The sequence below is a fragment of the Sphaeramia orbicularis genome, chromosome 4 (assembly GCF_902148855.1).
Source record: "Sphaeramia orbicularis chromosome 4, fSphaOr1.1, whole genome shotgun sequence".
Lineage (NCBI taxonomy): Eukaryota > Metazoa > Chordata > Actinopteri > Kurtiformes > Apogonidae > Sphaeramia > Sphaeramia orbicularis.
The window spans coordinates 35193412-35215973 of NC_043960.1; the positions used below are offsets into that span (position 1 = coordinate 35193412).

The window sequence follows — 22562 nt, forward strand, 5'->3', positions numbered from 1 at the left end:
AAATGTAGAAGTTGATGTATTTTGGTATCACTAGTATTATCATCAAAAATCTAGAGCAGATTAAATCAATTAGTTCTGATGTTCTCCACACTGATTCAGTTGATTTGACTTTGATTGTACCTAAACAGTACTGGTGCATCCTTACTACAAAAAACAAAAAATACATCACCTGCATCTGGTTCCTCATGTTCTTACTCCATTTATGTCCAGTTTTTAGGCTTTTGACCCACTGAATGAGGAGCCATTCTCATATGTATTTGCTTCTTCTTATTGCACATTTACACTGGTTATGCAAAAAACTCACCCTCATTCATGAACATATTATTTTCTTCCTTAGTCCTGAAATGAAAATCTGGCATGAAAGGCTACAAACAGCACATATTTCTAAACTCCCCCTCAGACACAAAATGAATAAAATCTATTTTTGTCATCATGGAATAAAAGAAACTATTATCTTTGCTTGAGCCACTGTTCTGATGATCTGAGATGATGCAGTCTGTGTGTTTAACTTTAGGTGGCACCATTGGACCGTGGTTACAAAGAGCTCAGTCAGACAGTGATGTGTTCCACTTCGCTGTAATCCTCTCAGTCCCCTTCAAACATGCTGCTTAAACATTAGAATTTCAAACACATTTTAATTTACTGCTACTTTATTTTATTTCTGTCAGACTATTTTTGAAGTGGTAATGCAAAATGACTTTCACATTCTAATTCATGTCTATATTTAGTCCATGGTTAAAATTCAGTCTGTTCCTGTGATCAGATCACAATCTGTCTGAGAAAATGTCTTGTTTGTTTGTAAAAAAAAAAAAAAAAAAAAAAAAAAATTCACTGTGGGAACTTGCAGTTATGCCGGAAGATATTCAGAGTGCAATGACAATATGCAGTGTAGTGATGACTCGTTGTCATTTCGTGTAATATCCCAGTTTTCCTCTGCTTTTCAGTCTTTGCCTGAGGAGTCCGGTCATTTTAACACCTCATTTTTCTTGTCAGGGCGCCAAAGATTTTCTGTCAAATTGACTTTGAAAGCCTTACAATCGTATTAGAGTGTCGGTTGATCAAGACTTAAATTCCGAAGGTTAGGAAAACGCAAAGTAGGAATGATTGTGCAAAGTCCAATACATTTTTATCATGTTATTGAAAATAATGTCATTATTTTAATAACTCATCCTGATACCTTCTGAATAATAAATGAGTTTTGAAATAGCTGCAGAAATGAGTCATTGTCAAATGACAGACTGACTGAATAACATTATACCATCTCAAAGTAAATGATTATTTTGCTGTTGCCTCTGTTGTTCTGGCTCATCATAGGAACAATGCCAGTGTGTACTGCGTCACATAATAGCTTTTGCCTAATTTTGTCGGTTTAATAGGTGGGAGTTAAATAAGCCTTTGGAGATAATTCTACATGAGCAAATGCCAACACAAAAGTGAATTATAAATAATTCTGTGTGGGTGAAATTATGGGAAGCACTAAACACTGTATGTTGTAGCTTATGTCTGCGTATTAACTACAAATCAGTCCCTTCATTTACTGTGTGTGAACCGCATTAAATGTCCCCCTCCAAATTTCGTCCCCTCTTTGACAACAACTAAAGCCGAGGCTGACAAATATCTACATATGGACATTGTTTACTGTACTTTCACAACAGTACACAACAGCCTTTGACAGTGACTATCTAAACATTTCTAACTCTGTGCAAATTGCATAGTGAGCATTTTCTGCTACTTTTACAGTCACAACTTGCAGGAATTTCTCAACAGAATAGAAAAGTACACAGAGAAACGAGTGCACTCAGACTCATTGGGGACCTTCTGTAAACACATGGCAGTGTGGGCTCCGTACGCTTGTGTGGATTTAAACTCTTCAATTCAGATGCAAATGTTGCATTTAAATTCCAACTTATTTCTTGAGAGTGTGCCCCTATTATACTATCAATATTAAACTTAACAAATCCAGTCAATATTTGATGAAGCCTTTTTTTGAACAATGCAGCTTTCAGGGCTAAGAATCAATATTTCAAACAGTGAATTTTTCATAACTTAAGCTTTGAAAGCCCAAGTGCATTATTAATATTAGTTACAAGAGCAGTGTGAAAAGTGACAGAATCCATATGCAATTCATAAACACAGTGGAGGTGATAACTATACAGTGTGCACTGATTTCCACCACATATCTTGACTCTACTGTCAGCCTCCTGGATTTTCCTAGTGGGGGAGGGCAAGACTGCTGTCACATGTGGTGTATTCTGCCACCACGATGAGTTTAAATCCGTCACTGTCGACAGGGTTCTCCTCTCTCTAACTTTTCTCTTCTTACAGTGTTGGTTCTCTAGAAATCCCATCTCTGCTGTTCTTTTTCTTTGTCCTCGGGTTGTGTCTCCAAGGGAGTTGCTTGTGCGCTCTCACCTCCCTCAGCTGCCTTTCTCTCCTCCTCCTTCTCCTTCTCCCTCTCCCTGATGATCTCCACCAGCCGCTGAAATTTCTGGTTTAACTCCTCCATCCCTCCCACCACCCTGCTGCTGTCCTTCTCTCCGTCGCTCTCCAGTGAGCTCAGTGACTCAGCCCTTGAATCACGGCCCTCGAACTCGTAAGTCTGCAGTGAGTCATATGGCGGCTGTGACAGGTCAAAGGTGACCTGGTCCAGACGGATGTTCAGGAGTTCTTCCATTCGCAGAGGCTGTGGGTTGGCGGCGGTGGCTTCTGTTCTGGCAGGCTCCGCCCCGCCGCACGCCCAGCCTCTGCTGTTTCCAAACATTCCCCCGGGTAAGGGCAAAGGCTGCTGGGTCAGATCCTTCCTGTGCAGCCGGTACATGTTCAGTAGGTGCAGCCCCCCCGGGTACAGCCCACTGCTGCTGCTGTTCCTGTTCATACATGTCCCACTGCTGTTGGGATTCAGCGAGCCCACAATGCTGTATGTGTCTCCTTTCAGGTAAACAGAAGGATTGATTTGACTATCATGTGAATAATTCTGCTCTGAGATGGAGGTAATAGAAGAGTTAGTATCGATGTCGTCGATTGTACAGCTGGTGGCTCCGGTGCTGATTTGAGTCTGTGATGACCCGGGTCGACCCTCCTGCTGGTTTGATGAGGAGCTGGTGTGACTTTGGCAGGAGGACTCATTTGGGTCGCAATAGGTCAGATTAGCAAGGCTGTTTTCTGGCATCAACTCAGATTCAGAAGGGTTTGTCTGTAAAAGAAAAAAAGAGAAATTATACGATACAGAAGCACATGTTGTAAAGACTTTAGTGACACTTTATTTGGACACAAAGTATTTGCAACACTTCAACAATTCAGCTGAGTGACTTCGTCTGTAGGTGAATCATCACATTCATTTTACACCTGATGAGCATCACTTGAGTCGCTCATGCATCAGTTATGAGAAGAATAATCCACTGTTTTAAAGATTGTTTTATTATTCTAAATAAGTCTGGGCACATTTCTTAGCTTTAATACCATCTAATTGCTTCTGGATTTTCTTTCTTAATTGTGTTTGTTCATGGGTACATATGAGCAGGTGGAGTAGAAGGGGATATGCAATATTTATACACTTAGCTCCATTTCCTCGAGGTATTAGCTGATTATTATTAACACTATCCAGTGTGTTTTTGTAACATTATTTTATTTATTCTATTTTTTCCACTGTTTTCCTCACAAAACAGAAATATGATGGAACACAATTTATACAAAAACTTGGCCTGGGCATTATGGAAAAATTTGACGTATTTCCTTAATGGGGAAGTACATACAGTATATTTACATTTCATCTGATGTTGGTTAAATTTTCAGTTATAAGACAAAAAAAAAAAAAAAAAAAAAAAAAAAAAAAAAAAAAATATATATAATATATATATATATATATATATATATATATATATATATATATATATATATATATATATATATATATATATATATGTATAATGGTGCCAGCAAAATGCATTCCTTCTTCAGGCAGACAAACTGAACACCTTTAGTGCTGAAAGACCCAAGTCTGTCAACAAATTCAACTACTTCTTCTAGCCTAGTACTTCTCCTTCTTCTTCTTATTATTATTAAGCATATTTACCCTGGTGCACAACCCATTTAAAGTGAAAGTGTCTGTGAAAGAAAAAGAGTGAAAACTGAGTCTCATTCTGCTGCATTAAAAATTTCATGACTTTCTACAACAAAATAAATCAAGTACATGTGATAGTTTGCACAGCTCTAATTCAAAACTTGGCTGAAAGTGAAATCCATTTATTTATTTTTCTTAATTTATGTTTTTTTTTTTTTTTTTTTACAAAGTTCTCTTTCAAACTACACATGAATTATTGAATATAAGATGTTGAAATATTACAAATAAATCTCTTGGCAGACTACCCAAATATACTGTTTAGGGGATTTTTGCTCAATATTTTCATCATCTGACCTTAACCTGGTCCAGATTCTTATCCGCGTCAGCAGCGTTCACGTCACTGCCTACATTTCCTTCTTTGATTTTACTCTTTGCCACCATGTGTTCTGCCTTGCAAGTACTGGAGCTCATCTCTGGAGAATGGAGCAGAGGCTCAAAGGTGCTCTGGTTCTGGATGACAAGGGAATTGTTGATATGACCTCCAGTGAGCCCATGGGTCAGCTGAGTTAGCTGCAAACCGGTTTCCAGGGGCCCAGCTGGATAATCTCTGAGAACAGGCAGCGTGTGGATGCCGTAGCAGAAGCGCCCATAGAGCGGAGCGGAGCCCGGCCGCTGAAGGTCCAGGCCGGGGCGCGGGTTACGACTCCAGCTGTACGTTCTGGCCCTCGGCGGATTCTGCTGGGTGTACCATCTGCGCCAAAAGATAAATGTCAGAGAAGCAAACAGTCGCACAAACACACACACACACTCCCAAAAGTCATCATCACAAGCATACACTTTGATTTCTTTATGACACAGCTCACATGTTTCTGTTGTTGTGGATGTGCTGGATTCTGTGCATGCTCTGCAGCGCTGTAATGTCAAAAGCTGCGGTGTCTGCTTCCCCTCCCCCCTCATCATCATAGGATATGATGTTTTCCCTGACATCATCCTCCTCGAAGGGTGAGTGGGAGTCTCGCTTCTGATGGCGCAATGACAGGGAGAGTGCACACACCACTAAAGGGCAAAAAAGAGACACATGGCCACACACTCTTTAGACATTACAGAAGCAACCTGACACAAGTACTCAGCATCTTTTCCAACGGTCACAAACAACATATTTATAGTTCTGCAGAGACATACAGAAGTGCAGTGATGGACTGACAGACTTACCTAGCAGAGTGGTGACACACGCCAGCATGGCCAGTAAGGTGACCAAACTGAATATGAGCGACGGAGAGGCGGAGGGAACAGGGAGGCAAACCATGTGTCTCTCCCATCTCCTGTCCCTCTGCCTCCCCCTGTCCTCGGTCTGCATACCCCCCTGCAGACAGGGACAAATGGTCACAGTGACTGTGCCAGTGTTGGTTAGACCGGAGGCCCCGTCACGGAGCACAACTGGCACATAGAGGGTGAGTAAGGAGGAGGAGAAGCCAGGGAGGGGCTCCAATGCCGACTGGAGCACCAGGCTGGCTGTCACACCTGATAAAAAACAAATACAACAAAACATGATATTTAACACAGTCACTGCACAACAAACTGGCACTGGTTTTGGCTGGTGCCATGCATTTAGTAGTTTAAAATCAGCATTTATTTCATTTCAGTATTGGCATACCCACATAAAAAAAATAGTGAGGCCAAAATACATGTAAGAGGACTGATTTGTGAGGCAAATTGCTCTAGTTTGTGAAAATGTGCTCATTTAGTCTTGGACTCATACACACTCTGCTTGTACTGTATTTTTGCTGATTTGCTCTTAAACACTGGGTTGACTTACTGATTGGCAGAAACCTAAGAGAAAACTATGTGATAATTGTAATTCTGAAGTCTAAATTTCCAAATTTTCTGGTTTGAGCATCTAAAATGCAGACATTGATGATGTTTTTGCTTAGATTTTTTAAATTGTTGATTATATAAAACTAGTTAAAGTTTTCAAAGATTGGACAAAAGTGCATGCTTAAGTAAATAGTGGTGTGTACTGCTGTGTTGTGTAATAGATTATGGTGTATGGGATAAAATGTTGCTGCTGCCTTTGATACTTTCAATATGTAATAGATATAAAGAATTATAGTACAATACATCACATACTGTTTACATCTTGCCATATATTTATAGTGATAATAAAAAAGGAATAGTGTCCCAAATGTAAAATTCATGTAAGCACCAGGCTTCATTTCCTGTGGGAATCCAGCATAATTCAGCAGCGTGTGTAAATATCAGTAAAGCAACAGGCTGTGGTAGCAAATCCATTGTTAGGTTTGAAGGAAAAGTACTGGACCCTTTGACAAAACATGAATAAGTCACTGAAAAACATAATATAGGTGAGGCAAAGTATAAGGGTTGAGGGTTGAAACTCATTTAATTGACAAAAGGAAATCCTTGTTTCTGGAGAGGAACTCATGTTCTTTTCATAGAAGTGGAACAAACCAATGGAAGCTCTGGGAGTGAACAGTAATGATTGTTACATGAGTCAACTGGGAGAAGAAATCTATGTATCCATGTGTGGAAATATTATCTTATTCTGCTTTTCATTCTGTGCAATTCTATGAGTGCCGTGCATTATTTTGTCTATTATGGACCATCTTGTGTAATACAATTGAATTTAAAAGGCTTACACTTACACAACAACAGACTGTACAACACAGCAGTGTAACTCTGTTCTGTTTGTGTCTCATCTGTACTGTCTGACATAATGCAGTCCTACTCTTATGTAAATATGTATATAGCCTATAGAGATTTATTACTTACTACTATTATTATTTTTTATTTTGTTTGTCATTTGCACTATGTGTGTGCACATTTTTTCTTGCACTTTATTCTGTGGCTGCTTTGACCAGTGAATTTCCCTGTTGTGGGATCAATAAACTCTAATCTAATCTAATCTAATCTAATCTAATCTAATCTAATCTAATCTAATCTAATCTAATCTAATCTAAATTAAAACTGTGATTTACAAAAACAGGCTATGGAGCTCTTTATGCTACACAGAAATGTAAAGAAAATGGCAGAAATTGAAATACACATGTTCCACCTGCTTCTTTTTCATCTTTGTTCATATTCAAAGTTGATGAGTTGTCGACTGATGCATTTATTAAAAAGTAAAGCCTAAAAGTCACAGTCATGGGAGCTACCATGTTACTTTTGTCCTGAACCACAGAGTACAGCAGTAGAGTCACATGTGATGGAATCCTAACACTGATTACATTTAAACCTGTCAATCTTACATTTTATTACATTTCTCAAAATTTACATCATTGAGTAGATTTTCTACAGCCAGAAAACAGTCAAGAGGAGATGCATCTTATTTTTCCCTCAGATCACTTGAATTACAACACGCTGAAAGGTTATTATGAAATTTTTGCCCAGTGACGCATAATGAAGCCGTAATTCTAGGTTGCGAATCTTCTGATGATCTCAAAAGGCCAAATGATTATAATGACAATAAGAAGTCATTAGTTGCTAACCAAAACTCATAATAAAACCCTAAGCTTCATCTTGCAACGCCTCCCATTCTCATCATGAATTAAGAATGCTCATCACCATTTAACATGCTCTCATTTCATGACACAACCTACATACATCAGCTCAAACTTGAACAAAAGATGATTTCTGTGGTTTTTGTCTTCATCAAGTTCTCTTTGAGTAACAAAGTCATACAAAGTACCACATACCTTTTACATCATCAGCTAGATCTGTCTAAAATGTCATACTCCAAATGTTATACTAACTGATGAGCTTAAATTTTGTGATACCACTGGGGTCCCCAAACCTTTACACGATCTGGTTTATTGATGTTTTGGTTAATTTTAATGATTTCACCCTCTGACACCATTTATAAAAATACAACATTTGTACCATTAGTGCCCAAAATGGTTCTCCACTCAAAAAAGTACTATAAAATTTACAAAATTTATATATTTTTCACTTTTAAAGTTTAAAATCTTTTATCATCTTCTTTCCTGACCTGATCTATAAACTTTTTATTTATCCTTTAAACATGTTTACAATTTTAAGCCATTTTTTGTTGCAAAATCACCCCCTATTTCAATGAGTAAAACAAAATTTAGATTTTTTTTTTTTTTTGAAAACTAAAGCACAAAGTGAATTTTTTGGGTTATTACAGCCTTGCATAAGCCAATAATTAATAACAACATTGATTTTGATGTGTTATTGTGTTTTGTGCAGTGCCAGTGTACGCACAAAATACAACACTTGTACAATTAGTGTCCAGAATGGTTCCCCACACTATAAATTAAAAGGGAAAATTAGGGGACAAACAGAAATGTGGTTCTACCTCCACTTTCTCTGATGGAGAGGTTGAGGGCAGAGCCAGACTCTGGGGGGATACTGAAGTGGACTGGAACATCCTGCCCTCCTTGGTCCCGGTCGATGGCTCTCAGGACCTGAACTACCTGCGTAACAAAATAACATGATTTTACGCATCATAGAATGTATTAGCAAAGGACAAAAAGTTAAAATTAAATTAAATAATTGCAGTCCCTTGCAGATAAATCTGATGGCAATAAAGTGTACCTGACCAGGAGCACTAGAGTCACATACAGACGTTGCGTACTGCCTGTCCAACTCTGGCGCGTTATCATTCTGGTCTAGTGTCTCTATGGCAACCACAACCCTTGACACAAGATTTGGATTGTCTGAAAGAAAAGGAAAGCGACCCCAAAGTTAAAATGATTGCTGAATTTCTATAATTTCATACTCCATACTTTATATTCCAAACCCCAGGGGCTGCTTCCAGTGACATATGACTCAAGTAAGCTCTGTTGCTCATAACACCCGAGGGTAGAGGGGCTGACATACCCCTCTGTGTGGCGATGACAGTGATATTATGCCACTGCTCCTGCTCACGGTCCAACTCCATCACTGTGCTGATAAAGCCTGTGTCAGAGGCAATGCGGAACAGAGCCTCAGGGTCTGACTGGGGATCGATGGAGTACCTGAGATACAGAAAAAGGCATGAGCAAGACGGACAGCGAAAGAAAGAGGGGCAACTGATTGAGCGAATGAGTGAGTGAAGGTGCAGTGACCACCTGATGTTGGTGCTTTGTCCTGTGTCTGGATCCACAGCGTAGACCCGGCCGACAGAGCAGACAGGGGGGCAATTCTCAGACACGTCCAGATGGTACCGAGCCTGAGAGAATCGCGGCGGCTCATCAGCATTGAGTACCATGACCCGCACTGTTGCCTGGTCCTTAAAGGGGCCTCTCCTTAAGTACCGTGCATCCACCACAGGGTTGGAAACTTCCACAGAGAAAGTGTAGGAATTGCGGCTCTCATAATCCAGCAGCTGTTGAGTAGAAAATAAAGTAGGAACAATCTGTGGACTGTGCTATTTCATACATGATTCATAAATATGCGCCCTATACATTTTCCCATATACTTAATGATTTATATATGATACTTGCTTTTGTAACTCTTTGTATTTTTGGCTCTTCATCCTTTATTTCATTTCAATTTACTTGCTCATCAGGTTTCTGTTCATTAATTATCTCTGAATGCCCAACACTGTGAAAACCTTTAAAAACTAAAACCACTAATTTACATTAATTCTCCTTTTTTTATGGCCTAATCAGTTCAAGGTGGCTACATTTTTTTTTGTCACCAGCTGCTTATTAGTCTATTGTTACTCATTAATTGCCCATTAGAGAGCCTTGGGAATCTGAACCTGTCAGCAACACTTTGTGTTTAAATGACTTCATTAATTAATTTGCAGCATGAGAACAAAGAACATGTTTTTAATACTATAAATTCACAGACTGTCCATATTTTTCATTAAGGTTATTTTGTTGATAGGTTGTTTTAGTGCAGCTGGAAATGACTAGTTCTATTTTAAATATTCAGTGACTTGTGTAATTTCAGAAGCCCATTTCATTTGGTCAGACATGATATATATAAATTGCATAAGATGAATATAGTTCATTAAATGTTGAGTGAGTAGAGTTAAACATGCATTTAATTTGAGTACATTCAGTGACCTGTGTCGCCTTAATACATGCAGCTTTAGATCTTTGATATGTTAGCGAGGAGCTGAAATGGTTCCTCTGAGTCTGTGCCAGTCCCTCATCACTTACCTTGTTCAGTACAATGACCGCCTCTCGCTCTCTTCCGGTTATATTGAATATGTCGGCCTCTTCAGCGTCCAGGATTGTAAACTCCAGCTGTGCATTTTCTCCCAGATCAGGATCAGTGGCAGTCAGACGGCCCACCTCCACACCTGGCGCAGCAAGCTCGGAGATAGAAAATGACCATGCACCTTCCGAGAAGAAAAGAAACAGTTTAATGATTCTGAATACGAGCACAGAATGATTATAGCAGATTAGAGTCCATTTGAACAGAAACAAAACAAGGCATGGTGGTGTTTAGTGTCCTAGTGATTATTTTGATTGCAATAATGAGATTTTGGTTCCATTTAATGCTGGTATCCACAGTCAAAACTGTAAGTATTATGGCATGGTGTTTTTGTTTTTCAGGCTCTGAGCTTTTTAGTAAAAATTAAATAACAGACAGTGTAATGAATGCCAATTCTTGGCAATAGAGCTAGTTTTATTAGGAAAGCAAAAAATTGTGCATGATGAAAATTGTTAAAAATTTTCATGTAATTTTCTTATTATTGCAATGTTTTTCCTAGGTTTCTGTATGGTGTAAGCACATATGTGGTGGGTTTGGAGGACTAAACACAGGAAAACTGTATATTTTTCACATAAAAACATATTAAGTCACACCATTATTGCTTTATGTGTGCACAAAAAATGGGACAGCTAGAGCAGATAATAAATAAACAATACGTAAAAAGCTTAGTCGACTGGGGACCGACTGCAACCATTAGATATGGGAGAAGTCATTTTAGTTTGAAGCTCTCAATATTGATTTTATTTTAATGTGGCTGACATTGTGCCTAAAATGGGTGGGGTGTTCCACATTCAAACTGATAATGGTAGGGAAAATCCTGCAAGAAATAAATGCCAAAATTTGCTAGTCTAAGCAAATATGTGCTGTTTCATCTGGAGTATATTATATATTGATTCTATTCATGTTTGTAAGACACAAGATTTGTTTTTGGTTTTTTTTCAAAATTAGGATGATTACAAAAAAGCCAAATTTACAACGACAATAAGCAGTCATTAGATTCAGCTCAAGAGTCATATGTCTAATTGTTAGAGGTGAAAGCGAATAGCTTATAATAACCTCTTGCCTCAGGCCTATTCTTATCTTAAATTAAGAGAACTAGTTACTATTTTCACATCATTGTTTTATTCACATCCTGAGAGAAAGAGCAACAGCCAGATTCTATACCAGGTCATGTACCTTGGCTTTGTTGCTTTGAGAAGCTGCACAGCTGCAAACAACAAATTCTAAGAGATGCTTTCATTTCAATCAGAACAGCACTACCTTGATGCAGGCGCTGATTGTTAATCATTCAAATCCCCCACATTATGGAGAACATTTAAATATCACACCCCTCGCATTCAAAGAGCATACTAAATGAGGCGTTTGCTTAAACTGTGGCGTTATTGTCAAACAGAAAATAATTACCCAGGCTAAGGTGGTGTGGGAGGGATGATATAGTCAGATATCAGTAAATAAATAACACACTGCTGGCATTTGGAAATATTAAATAGCTCCAATAAAGCATTGTATTGCTGCACAATATATCAGCATGAGGAAATAGGGTTTTAAACATTAAGATGAACGGCAGTAAACAGAGACTGTCAGGAAGAAGAAATAGGAAAGTGGGGAAAAAGAGAACAGAGAGATTGCATATAGAGAAAGGCAGTATATGTCTCAAAGTGTTAGACGCATTCTGCAGTGATTTTACTGTCTATTGAAGCAGAAAGCACTGAACTTTAAAATGAAATATTAATAGCTTGAAACAGGGAAAAGCTTGGATAAGAAAAAACGGACATGATCTTTCACTCTTCTACATCAAGGCACAGTCCATTTGAACCTCAGGGACCAAAGTGGAGCGTTCATATGGATGTTAAAGCCAGTCATTTTGACAGAGGTTATTTTACTGCAATCAATGTTAAAACAATGATTAGAGTGAGCGCATAAAAAGAAACAGAAATGCTGGACTGACAATCTTTTTAGCTACTCAAGAGTTTATGTCTTGTCACGAACCTGTCAAGTCACCAGGGCCCAAAGGAGGCAAATAATATCAGACTGCTGTCATGAATGCCGTGACAAGATGTTTCATCATTTTAATCTTCACTCACACACACACATACTCTACAGTGAGTAAGATTGAAAGCAGCAGACAGTTAAGTGGTGGTCTGATAACAGCAGCGCTTACTCCTTCGGAAGTGAGGGGGGTTGTCGTTAACGTCGCTCAGCTTCACAGTGACTGTTGTAGTTCCTGATAATCCACCCAGATGCCCCCCCATGTCTTTAGCCTGGAGGACCACAAGATATTCATCCTGAGTTTCTCTGTCCATGTCAGGTACCGCTGTCCGCAGGATGCCTGGCAAAGACGACAGCAAAAGAATCACATCAGTAACAGATTTTCCACTGACACAACGTCTGATGAAATTATCATCAAAGATTACAGATGACAGTGTTGAGATGTGTATAGCTAAAGAAAACCTCTCCTCTACTATTCCACTATTCATTTAAACATGACTTAAAATCATCGTACTCACCATGGACATACGGTAGAACAGATACAACATATGATATCTAAGTGCTCCCCTGGGATTTGCAGTGTAATGTGTAATCATCAGCTCAGAAGACATACTACAGTAACCAGCTTTGAGGGTAAGAGTGGTGCATGTGATGCTGTGACCAGACCTGTCTGAGGGTCCACAGAGAAATAGTCCTGACCATGGGTAATGGCATACACCAGACGGGCGCTGTTACCATATGACGGATCATCGGCATCTCTGGCTGTAACTTGGATTATGGATGTGCCTGAGAAAAAGAGGAGGCAACAGTTTAAAGGCAATTTAAAAACTACACAAGCCTGAATCACAAAAAAGCTGGAATGGTACAGAGAATGCTCATAAAACAGAAAGCTGAGGGATTTACATCTACATTTACTTTGTTTCTTATTGCATACAGTATGACAAGATAAAGCACTGAACTCTAGCATGACATAAAATAACCATTATACACACCCACCCCAGGTGTATGCAATGACAGAGAAAATTTGTACCCATGTATTCATAACCAGCTTTAATATTTACACCCCCGTGTTGTATAGTTATATGACATTTATATCCTATAAAGCCTTTTGGCGGAAAGGATTCCTAACATTATTCACCCAAATCACAATATTTTTTCTAAATGTAAGCCTAACTGCAAATTAAAAATGAATGTAAGCAAAACAAAAACACTGAAAACAAGCAGATATCATGAACAAGATTTATTCTCCTGGGTGAGAGCCCAGTGTCTGACCTATTCATCTACCATTCTGCCTTGTGTTATAAACAGTCTGGACTAATTAAAAAAAAAAAACAAACTCCTACACTCTAATATTTCATTGGACCACCTTTAGCTTTGATTATAGATTCCATTCACTGTGATGTCACTGTGACCATGCAAAGCCTATGCACTCTCACAAAAAGGCTAACAACATTTATTTCTGTCCAGACTTGCATAAATTTCTTGCCAAGATCTTGTATTGATGATAGAGGCATTGGACCACTGCATAAAGTCTTCTTCAGCACATATCAAAGACTCTCTATGGGGGGCAGGTCTGGACTCTGTGGTGGCCAATCCATGTGTGAAAATGATGTCATGCTCCTAAACCATACTTTCACAGTTTGAGCCTAAATGTTGCTGAACCTAGACCTGACCGACTGAATTAACCCCAGATTCTAACACTGCCCCACAGGCTTGTATTGTAGGTACTCGGCATGATGGGTATTCACTTCATCCGCCTCTCCTCTTACCCTGATGCACCCATCACTCTGGAACAGACTCATCAGACTACACGCCCTTTTACCATTGAAACACAGTCAAGTCTTAATGCTTTCTATCTATTTTTTTGGTGAGGCTGTATATACTACATGACATATTTGCTGTGTGTGAGCTTTGCAAATACAAAGTCTGTATTGTATATATTGTAATGCTTTATCAAGACAACATGATTTTATTTGTACATATATGCATCCATTCCTGCCAACAAGGCCTTTAACATATAAAAAAAAGTTGAGAGAGTTAATAATGAAACACACTTGCAGAAGTTGCAAGGTGATAGTAACCATGATTTGGTACAAAGGCCTTCTGAATCAAACACTGGCTGCAGATTATCAATTTACCCTCAAATTGAAGAGACTGGACATTTTTCTCCCTCAGGAGTCACCATCTTATATAGCAGAAGAGTGCAGCCGAACAATTCATTTTAATAAAACTGAAGTCAAGTGAGCAAAAAGGCTTGCAGATATATCTGTGGGCTACAAACACTATCATACATTGGCAGTAAAGCTCCACCAGATTCCAATTTGTCATTCAAAAAAGGAAGATGAACCAATTTCTGGTAAGTGCACAGCAGCTATTTGATTTAAGACAACATTACCCTGTCGAAATCATGCACTTTGCAAATGAATACATGAGGTACAAAGAGTGCTGCATGGAAGTGTTTTAAAAGAAGTATCCAAAATGAGACACAGTGTACAATCCAAGACAGGAAGGTATCTGGAAATGTCCTCCACTATGGTGGAGAACATCATTTAAAGATTCATAGAATCTGGATAAAATTTATGTGCATAAAGGGAAAGACTGCAAGCCAGTGAAGAACTACAACACAGGAGCTATATCCACAAAAAAGAGTTAAAATGTTGTGTACAAAAAGGAAGCTTGATGTGTCTCCAGAAGTGCTGTCAACTTGTTTGGGCTTGGAGGCATCCATGATGGACCGGCACGCAGACCAAACCTGTGCTGTGGTCCATCACAGATGCCTCTGAGTTTATAGAAGTCGATGCGACTTCTGGACACTATTACCAGATGCCATTCTAAAGTAATTAGTGTTTAGTGTTTACCTATGTTAGCCATCTCCGGCACCATGGCAACATAAGGTTCACTGGGGAAGACAGGTGGGTTGTCATTGATATCCTGTACTCTGATGATGAACTCAGACGATGGCTCGAGGGCACGGCCTGTCTCGCGGTCGGTAGCTGTTGCAATGAGACGGTACTGATCTTTCTCCTCGCGGTCCAGAGACTTGGTGACATGTATATTGCCTGTGTTGCTATCAATAACAAACACAGAGCCCACTCCTTCTCCCTCCAGCGTATATTTAGTGGTGCCGTCGCCCTTATCCATATCAGTGTGCAGCTAAAAATAAAAACATACACAGTAAATTACTATAACACCTTCAAGCAATGTCACTTAGAGTTAGTTTGCTGATTCAGGTATCACTCATTAACGTTCATCTATCTGTCTGGCAAGCACTGAGATATACGACCGTGTGAAATGGATGATTTATGTTGAGATGAGATGTGCTCAGTGAATCTGAAGTGAATGGCACCAGGTGTGGAAGATACATATGGGACTGGGATGAGTACTGATGCATACAGCCAATTAACTCATTGGACCAAACATGCCACTGGGGGTTTTGTTGAGGGCAAATCCGATCACTGTGGACAGTAGCCCTGCAAATGTCCTACATGAATGTCCACAGATGCATTCTGCGAGCAGGGGCAATATCCATCTGTAAATCTTTCTGTCTCTTCTATCCATCTGTCCCTTCTTGTGAATCCATCTGCCTGACTTCCCTTCCCTGTACCTTTTAAACCACCTTTTTTCATTTCTTGTGTCTTCCTCTTTTCATCAAGTTACCTTGGTTACACAGAATGTCCATCTGCTCACATTACTCTTTCTACCCAACTCTACCTCTCTCCCTCCCTTTGGACTGTTTTGGTGTCTGGTGCAATACAAGTCCGGTATTTAATAGCAGAGAGGATATTAGGATGAGCTAGATAGGTAAAAGGCCAAATACACAGAAATAGAAAGCTAAAGAGATTACTCAGACTTCATCACATTGAGCTTTCTGACCAGGAACCTTCACATCTCTCTACCCTTAAGGCGCATCTGCACATGTTCGTAATCCACAACGCTTACTCACAACCTCTGCTGTGCACTGTCGATACTTACTTGCATGAACTAAAGCTGCAATTTTAAAATGCAGCTACAAAAATCATTGCCTGCAAATTTATGGAACAATTTGGGGGAAATATTTGCAAGGCATACAGTAATTTGCTATGTGAAACTCCCCGGTGTATGGAACTGACTAATAAAAGCTTGCATTATCTTAATGTAGAATTATAGTAGCTGAGGCAGTGCATAAATGTCAGCTTGAGAGTAATGTATTTCAACGCATGCATGTACACAACATATGTTCACTGCCTCAACTCACACACAGTGCTTAAATGCATGCATGCAGACATGGAGAAAATATAAGATTAGTGTACACGTGGTGTGTGTGTGGTGTGTACATGTTGAAGGATAAAGTTGAGGATTATTGGAACCCATGATAGCATACCCTACAAACTGGTTGATAAAGGACTCAGGTTTTTTTTTATCCATCCCTCCCCCTCTTTCTTCCTTAAAACTAGCTTCGATTTTGATCCCACACTTCACCACGAGAGACATCTTTGTCAGTGTGTGCCTATCTCGCTCCTCTGCTCTGTGCTTTCCCCCCTGCTCCATCCTCTCTTTTTACCCGGCCTCTCCTCTCCTCGCTGTCTAATTGCTGGCTCAGTCCTGCTGTGCTTCAGTCAGCATGGAAAAACACTCTCACGGTGGGAAAGAAATTTATCCAACCCGTTCAAACAAAGCAGGAGAAAGGGGAAATTGCCTCTACCAATTCCTTTGTCATATTCTCTCCTTCTCTGTAATCTGAATTTTCCCCTCCTCTCACTCGTGCGGTACATCTTTCTCCGGGTTTATCCACCTTGCACTGGATTCTTTGGCAGCTAAATTCTTCTTTTCACACAGACTGAGTCACCTGAGATTAAAACTGTTGATAGTTCACCTCAAACTTTGCATCAACAATATGCATGACAGGATTGTCTCTCTATTTTTGGCAGACAAATAGAGCTGAGAGCAAATGTTGTGCTTCCAAACTCCTTGCAAGGCAAAGATGCTTTATTACATGAATATCTAGCCAGTGCTTGCAGAGAGGAATGAGTATTCTTGTGTATCCACTGATTGCTTTAACACCCCTCCCTGACTGTATCAATAACAAGCAGAGAGGGACATTAAACATTTATGAGGTGTATACTGCACTGGTAAGAATCCAATCTAGACTGTCACTATAAAGTATATTGCTAGCTACAAAGTGGCTGGCAGCATTCCCTGTTAGCGTTACAGCTGATATAATCCTACTCCGAGTATACTGCAGCTGCCAGCAGCTGCATTAGCGGTGGGGCGCCTGACTGTGAAATGCTACAAGTAAACCCCTGGGATCCGAATGGTTCAGGTGTGTTGTGGATTAAATCACCTCAGACACTTTTTGTGTTGCGACACCGACAGCAGTTGATGGCTGCTGGTGTGGCGACAGTGAAGACTGGAGTATATGAAGAGATAAAAGCAGCAGTCTGATACAGGTGATTCACACATGCATGCTGAGTGCTTGTGACAACAGCTTACCCGCCCGATAAGCACAGGCTCGGGGCCTCTGTACTCCTCGATCACAAAGAACTGGTTCCAGAGCCAGCTCCTCCTCTGCCGGCGACTGTGAAAGCGAGGCTCTGCTCCTGGCAAGTTTGGCCCCCACTGACCGTCTTCAGACTCTGTGACCCACTTAGAGCGTCCCCGTGTCTTCTCAGGCAGAACGTCGACACCTGTCTCCAAATGGAGCCCGGCCTGGAGAGCGTACTCCTCCTCTGAACTCAGCACTTGACTGTGATCGTTAATTACACCTGCAACCTCTCTATTAGACGTAGTCAAATTAGTCTTTTTTTCACGGTTCACAGTGAGGTCACGGCCATGTTTAGGTGTTAGGGATTTGGCAGTAGTTGCAGGTTTAGGTACAGCTGTTTGTCTCACTTGGTTGGTCTTAAAGTCAAACTCATGTGGTTCTCTCTCAGTCAATTGAATACCCAGATCTGGCAGTGCATTCATTTCATCCTCGTCACTCTGAAAGTGACTTCCCCATTCGTTGTTTCCCACATATGAAACAATCGTGTCCATGGATACTTGATGAAGTAAATCTTGTTGTCTTTTGTTTGATAAAACTCGCAAATCATCATCTTCTCCTGAATGGTTGACAGCCTCTGAAAGGCCATTTCTTTCCCCTTTAAAGAACAGAAGAAAAAGAAGCACAATAAGTGCGGCCATTGCTGACGGTCACTGATTGGTGTGTTTCCAAGAATGGTTGATGAATGTGTTAATGAAACGCAGGTCCATCTTGTGTTTTTACTCTTTGTGTCTTCTTTCTGCTCCTGGTTCAGGTTTTTGTCTTCCCAGATAGTCCTTAATGTGTCCCTTTTTTCTCACTCTCAGCACACATAGTGTACAGGATTACCTGTGAAAAGACAAAATTAGTGTAGTGTTTAATAGATACTGAAAAGGGAAACATGTAAACATCTAACAGGTCAGTGGCGACTCACTTAAGGCTTAGGATTAAAACTAAGCCATGATTAAACAAAGGTCATATTTTAGTCACATGTTTATTGCAGAAACTAGAAGATGTTGCCTTTTGTATGAAATGCTATACATGCATTTTTTCTTACATTTATTATAAGCCTAACCCTGAGGCCAAGCACCATGAAGAAGGAGGATGTTAAAAGGTTAAGGATTATGACGTCCTCTTCATCTTATAAGAGATTCAGTACTTTGAGATGCATTTGTAGATGAAATTATATTTTAACAATGTGTGTTGCTAATTTCACCAGATGCATTGTATAAACTATAAATATTAACATCTGGTGAAACTAAACAATACCTAAAAAGATTAATTCTCTTTGTACACACCAGATGCTGCTACTTATATTTTTGTCCATCTGTTGTATGTGAATTGTGTTTGGGTTCATTTTATCGATCATACTTTGAGAGAGTTAAGTGTGGTCTTAAAAAGTTTCAATTAATTTAGAGCCTGTGGGTCTGGCGACGAGGTGGAGCGCAGGTACTTTACTGTTCCTTGTCACACACAATTGCCCGGACATCAGGTGATTGATATCATCCCTAAAGATGGTCTCCCCATGCCTCAATGCCCAGTAGTGAAAGAAGTTCCCCTAAAGAGATTAATTAGGCTCATAAATAATTTAATCAATGACTGTCCTCATTTCCCAAAAGTTTAATGATCTGAGTTTCGTTAGTATTTAAGTCAGATCCCGGCCATTGATCTTTAAAACTTGATGTACTGAAATCTGTCAGAGGCTTAACAAGACTGAAACTGTGTAATCGCAGTTTTTCCATCCACGTCCCACCTGCATCCATCACTCTGCTTCACTATTTCCTGCAATGAATCTAAATTTTCTTTTCTCACTTAAATCTATTTTCATCTTTAAGCATGTGTGCAGACATTCATTATGTGTGCATAAACACACACACACACGTATTGCAGTGCCCTGTGAGTCACAGGTGCACAGACAACTTCAAAGAAATTTCAATAAAGTTTTAATGAAGGCATTTCTATTTTGACCAGATTTACAGGAACAGATTTAAATGCTAAAATCAGCTAAAGAGATTTCCCAGCATGACCTGTTCTGCTGCGCATATGATCAGTGTCATGGCTAAAGAACATGAATACCACAGAGTATTCTGACAAACCCAAATGTTCAAGCCTCATTTGATTGCGAATGTATGTTAAAATGGCTTTGATTAATTTAAATGCAAATAAGGACAGAGTGGGCTTATAGTACACTCATTCGCAAGCCTTTGATAACACTCTATAATAGGAGCTATATACCATTTTCTGATATGTTGAAGCTGATATGCTTATATGAAAGGAAGGACACATGAAAACCAATTTCTTTTCCAGTACATTTAGTGACCTAGTTTCAAAAAGTAGGCTTCAGAACACAGTCAATGTAAGAATTTGATCACAGGAAACATTAAGTAATTTCTTCTCTCTTCACATCATTTCTAGTAAAAGACACTACACTCTTTTTTATATTTTGCACTTCACTTAAACCAAGTCATCCAAATGTAATGCTTCATGTTCAGTCATTGTAAACCAATGCATCTGTTTTCCGTCATCTTAAATCTAGCAAAATACAAGAAGTGCTTCTTCCAGAGCACTTTTGTCTTTCTCAGCTTTTGTGTATTAGCATACACTGGATTCAAGGCTTAGATTTCTCTCTGCCAGCTTTGCTGCAGAACCACATTGCCAGCAGTACATGTCATTCACTGTTGTTTGAAGTCTTTAGACTATGAGTGCGTATGAGATATGTGTGAAATGTAAGGCACGGATAGAGGATGAAAGTGTGAGGACGATTTGCTGTTGCTGGCTCAGAATGGAATGATGAGTGGTGACATAGCTCTAAATTGCAAATCGCTGTTTCAGTCTCACTTCACTCTGCATCGAGTCGCTTCACTGCAACAAGGCTATTTCATTTTTATTAAAAATAGCCTGTGCATGTCAGGCCTTTTACATAGGGAAAAATGGGGGAGATGGGAGGCAGGGACGGAGGAAGCAGGATGATGATGATAGTGGTGGTGGCACTGGTGTTAAAAGTACAGGGAAAGGGGGCAGCCCCGGCAGGCTTAAACTAACCAAGACATGAACAGATTCTGTTCCATTTAAGCATCTCTGGCTTTTTTTCCTTCTGTCATTCGTCTTAATGCTTATAGACCTCTCATCCATTCTCAAGGCGTCTCTTCTGCTCAGTGCACACATAGAAATCTAGTAAGTCTCTCCAAATGAGACTGGTGAAGAGAGGCCCAGTGTACTCAGCACATCAGTCACCTCATTATAGTCAAGGTTTGACACTCCGGCAGCTTAACCTTAAATGATACCACAGCAAAAGCACAGTGCTGAGCAAATTTGTCATAAATGGTTAGCTCACTCTTGTGTGTGACTGAATGACTTTATGGAGGTCCTGTTTATTTTAATTCCTTTATATGTAATTTTACTAATATCTATGGATTTTTTTTTTTACATTATAATGTATTGTGAGGGGATTCTCTGAGCATATCATGGAAAATAATGTTGTCCCACACAGACCCACATCCACGCACGCACACGCACATCTGGACCGCTCATTAGCATATCTAGTGGAGAAGCACTAAACAGCCTGGAGCATGACCTTGTCTTGTTAGTGGAAGCCAGAAAAATGACCTACTTGATGCACGTTAATGTGGTTTACACACTTGGGCTAACTATTATAATGACTGCGGCGTCCTACAAAATGTGTGTTTCCTACCCGAGGTCCGTGGAGCCAGGCATTTCAGCCAGAGACCGTCCCCCGTGTCAAGTGAGCGCACGCGGCAGGTGAGTGTGTGCGCGCGCGCGCAAAACAAGCTCGCGCGACAACATATATGCACAAACGTTACCGAGCCAGGAAATGAGAGGGGAAGCAAGGCATTATCCGTACCATCTGTCAAAGCTTGGCGTTTAGTTCAGTCACCCAAAAACAAAACGTGGCTTACCATTTCAAAGCTTTCTCTGTTCTATTATTCCACCTTAACAGCTCGCGCACTGTAACATCTGGTCCGCGGCGTTAAAAGGCGAAAAGGTTCCGCTTGTGCTTATTTGAGAGCGTCAAACTGACAGTGAGACAGTTGGACAGACGCTTGCCTGTGGCTTAGCCTTCCAAAAAAATGACAAAAACTGAACGGTAAAGTACAGACGCGGACGGGGGAAACTTGTCACGTCAAGTGGCTCCACTTCAATAAACTGAGCAGACAAAAGTGGTTTAATAGAGTAGAATAGAGCTTACCGAGCGGTTGTGCCTCTGCTCCGGTGCCTCGTCGGTTTAACGGAGCTGAAATGATCCAACGTGGGAAAGGATGCGAGGTTCATCCGAGCTCAACGTGAGGTCTGTCCACTTAGCCCAGACTCCCTCCCTCTGCCTCTATTTATCCCTCCCTCACTCCCTGCCTCAGCCTCTTCCCTTCTCCCTCTTTGCCTCCTCTCCATTAGTTTTAAGTATTCTCCACAGATGATAGCCACCCATAAAGCACACTATTTTTGAGACCATCGGATTCCACACAGACACTCTAAAACCACAAGAAAATTCTATTATACTATAATTTAGGGCTGTCGAATGAATTGCACTTGAACCAAATCATTTTATAGTATTTTTCAGTATCATTTCCTTGAAGTCATATACTATAGCCCATAATCTGCTACACCCAGTTTGCATAATCAACTTCAATGAAAAGAGCATTTTCCACCCAAGAGCTGGACCACAGAAGTGCTATCCAAGCATGAATTAAAAGATGAAACTTCAGCAGCAGAGCTCTTCCAGTACGGCTAACAGCATGTCAAAAATACATGAATGTAATTACCCTCCTCATTTCCACTGTGATAGCATATTTAATCCAGTAAGTTGATTGTGTT

General features: G+C 40.0%; 1 protein-coding gene across 1 annotated transcript; it reads right to left on the reverse strand.

The window, feature by feature from the left end:
- Positions 1 to 1615: 1615 nt before the first annotated feature.
- Positions 1616 to 22040, reverse strand: cdh24a (cadherin 24, type 2a). Its single transcript, XM_030132776.1, has 14 exons — positions 21940 to 22040; positions 17705 to 18581; positions 15094 to 15388; positions 12902 to 13021; positions 12408 to 12575; positions 10189 to 10370; positions 9148 to 9404; positions 8918 to 9054; positions 8633 to 8754; positions 8394 to 8511; positions 5273 to 5581; positions 4924 to 5116; positions 4415 to 4811; positions 1616 to 3193 (listed from the first exon to the last, which is right to left on the reverse strand). Exons 2-14 carry the CDS (start codon positions 18392 to 18394, stop codon positions 2336 to 2338), a joined length of 3846 nt encoding a protein of 1281 aa, XP_029988636.1. The 5' UTR covers positions 18395 to 18581; positions 21940 to 22040; the 3' UTR covers positions 1616 to 2335.
- Positions 22041 to 22562: the final 522 nt, after the last annotated feature.

Excerpts from the sequence above, each read along its gene's own strand:
- cdh24a (XM_030132776.1), bottom strand. The coding sequence starts at position 18,394 with ATGGCCGCACTTATTGTGCTTCTTTTTCTTCTGTTCTTTAAAGGGGAA. Across the intron at positions 9,405-10,188 it reads CGGTCATTGTACTGAACAAG|CTGCTGGATTATGAGAGCCG; the intron begins GTAAGTGATGAG and ends TCTACTCAACAG. Across the intron at positions 5,117-5,272 it reads GTGTGTCACCACTCTGCTAG|TGGTGTGTGCACTCTCCCTG; the intron begins GTAAGTCTGTCA and ends TTTGCCCTTTAG.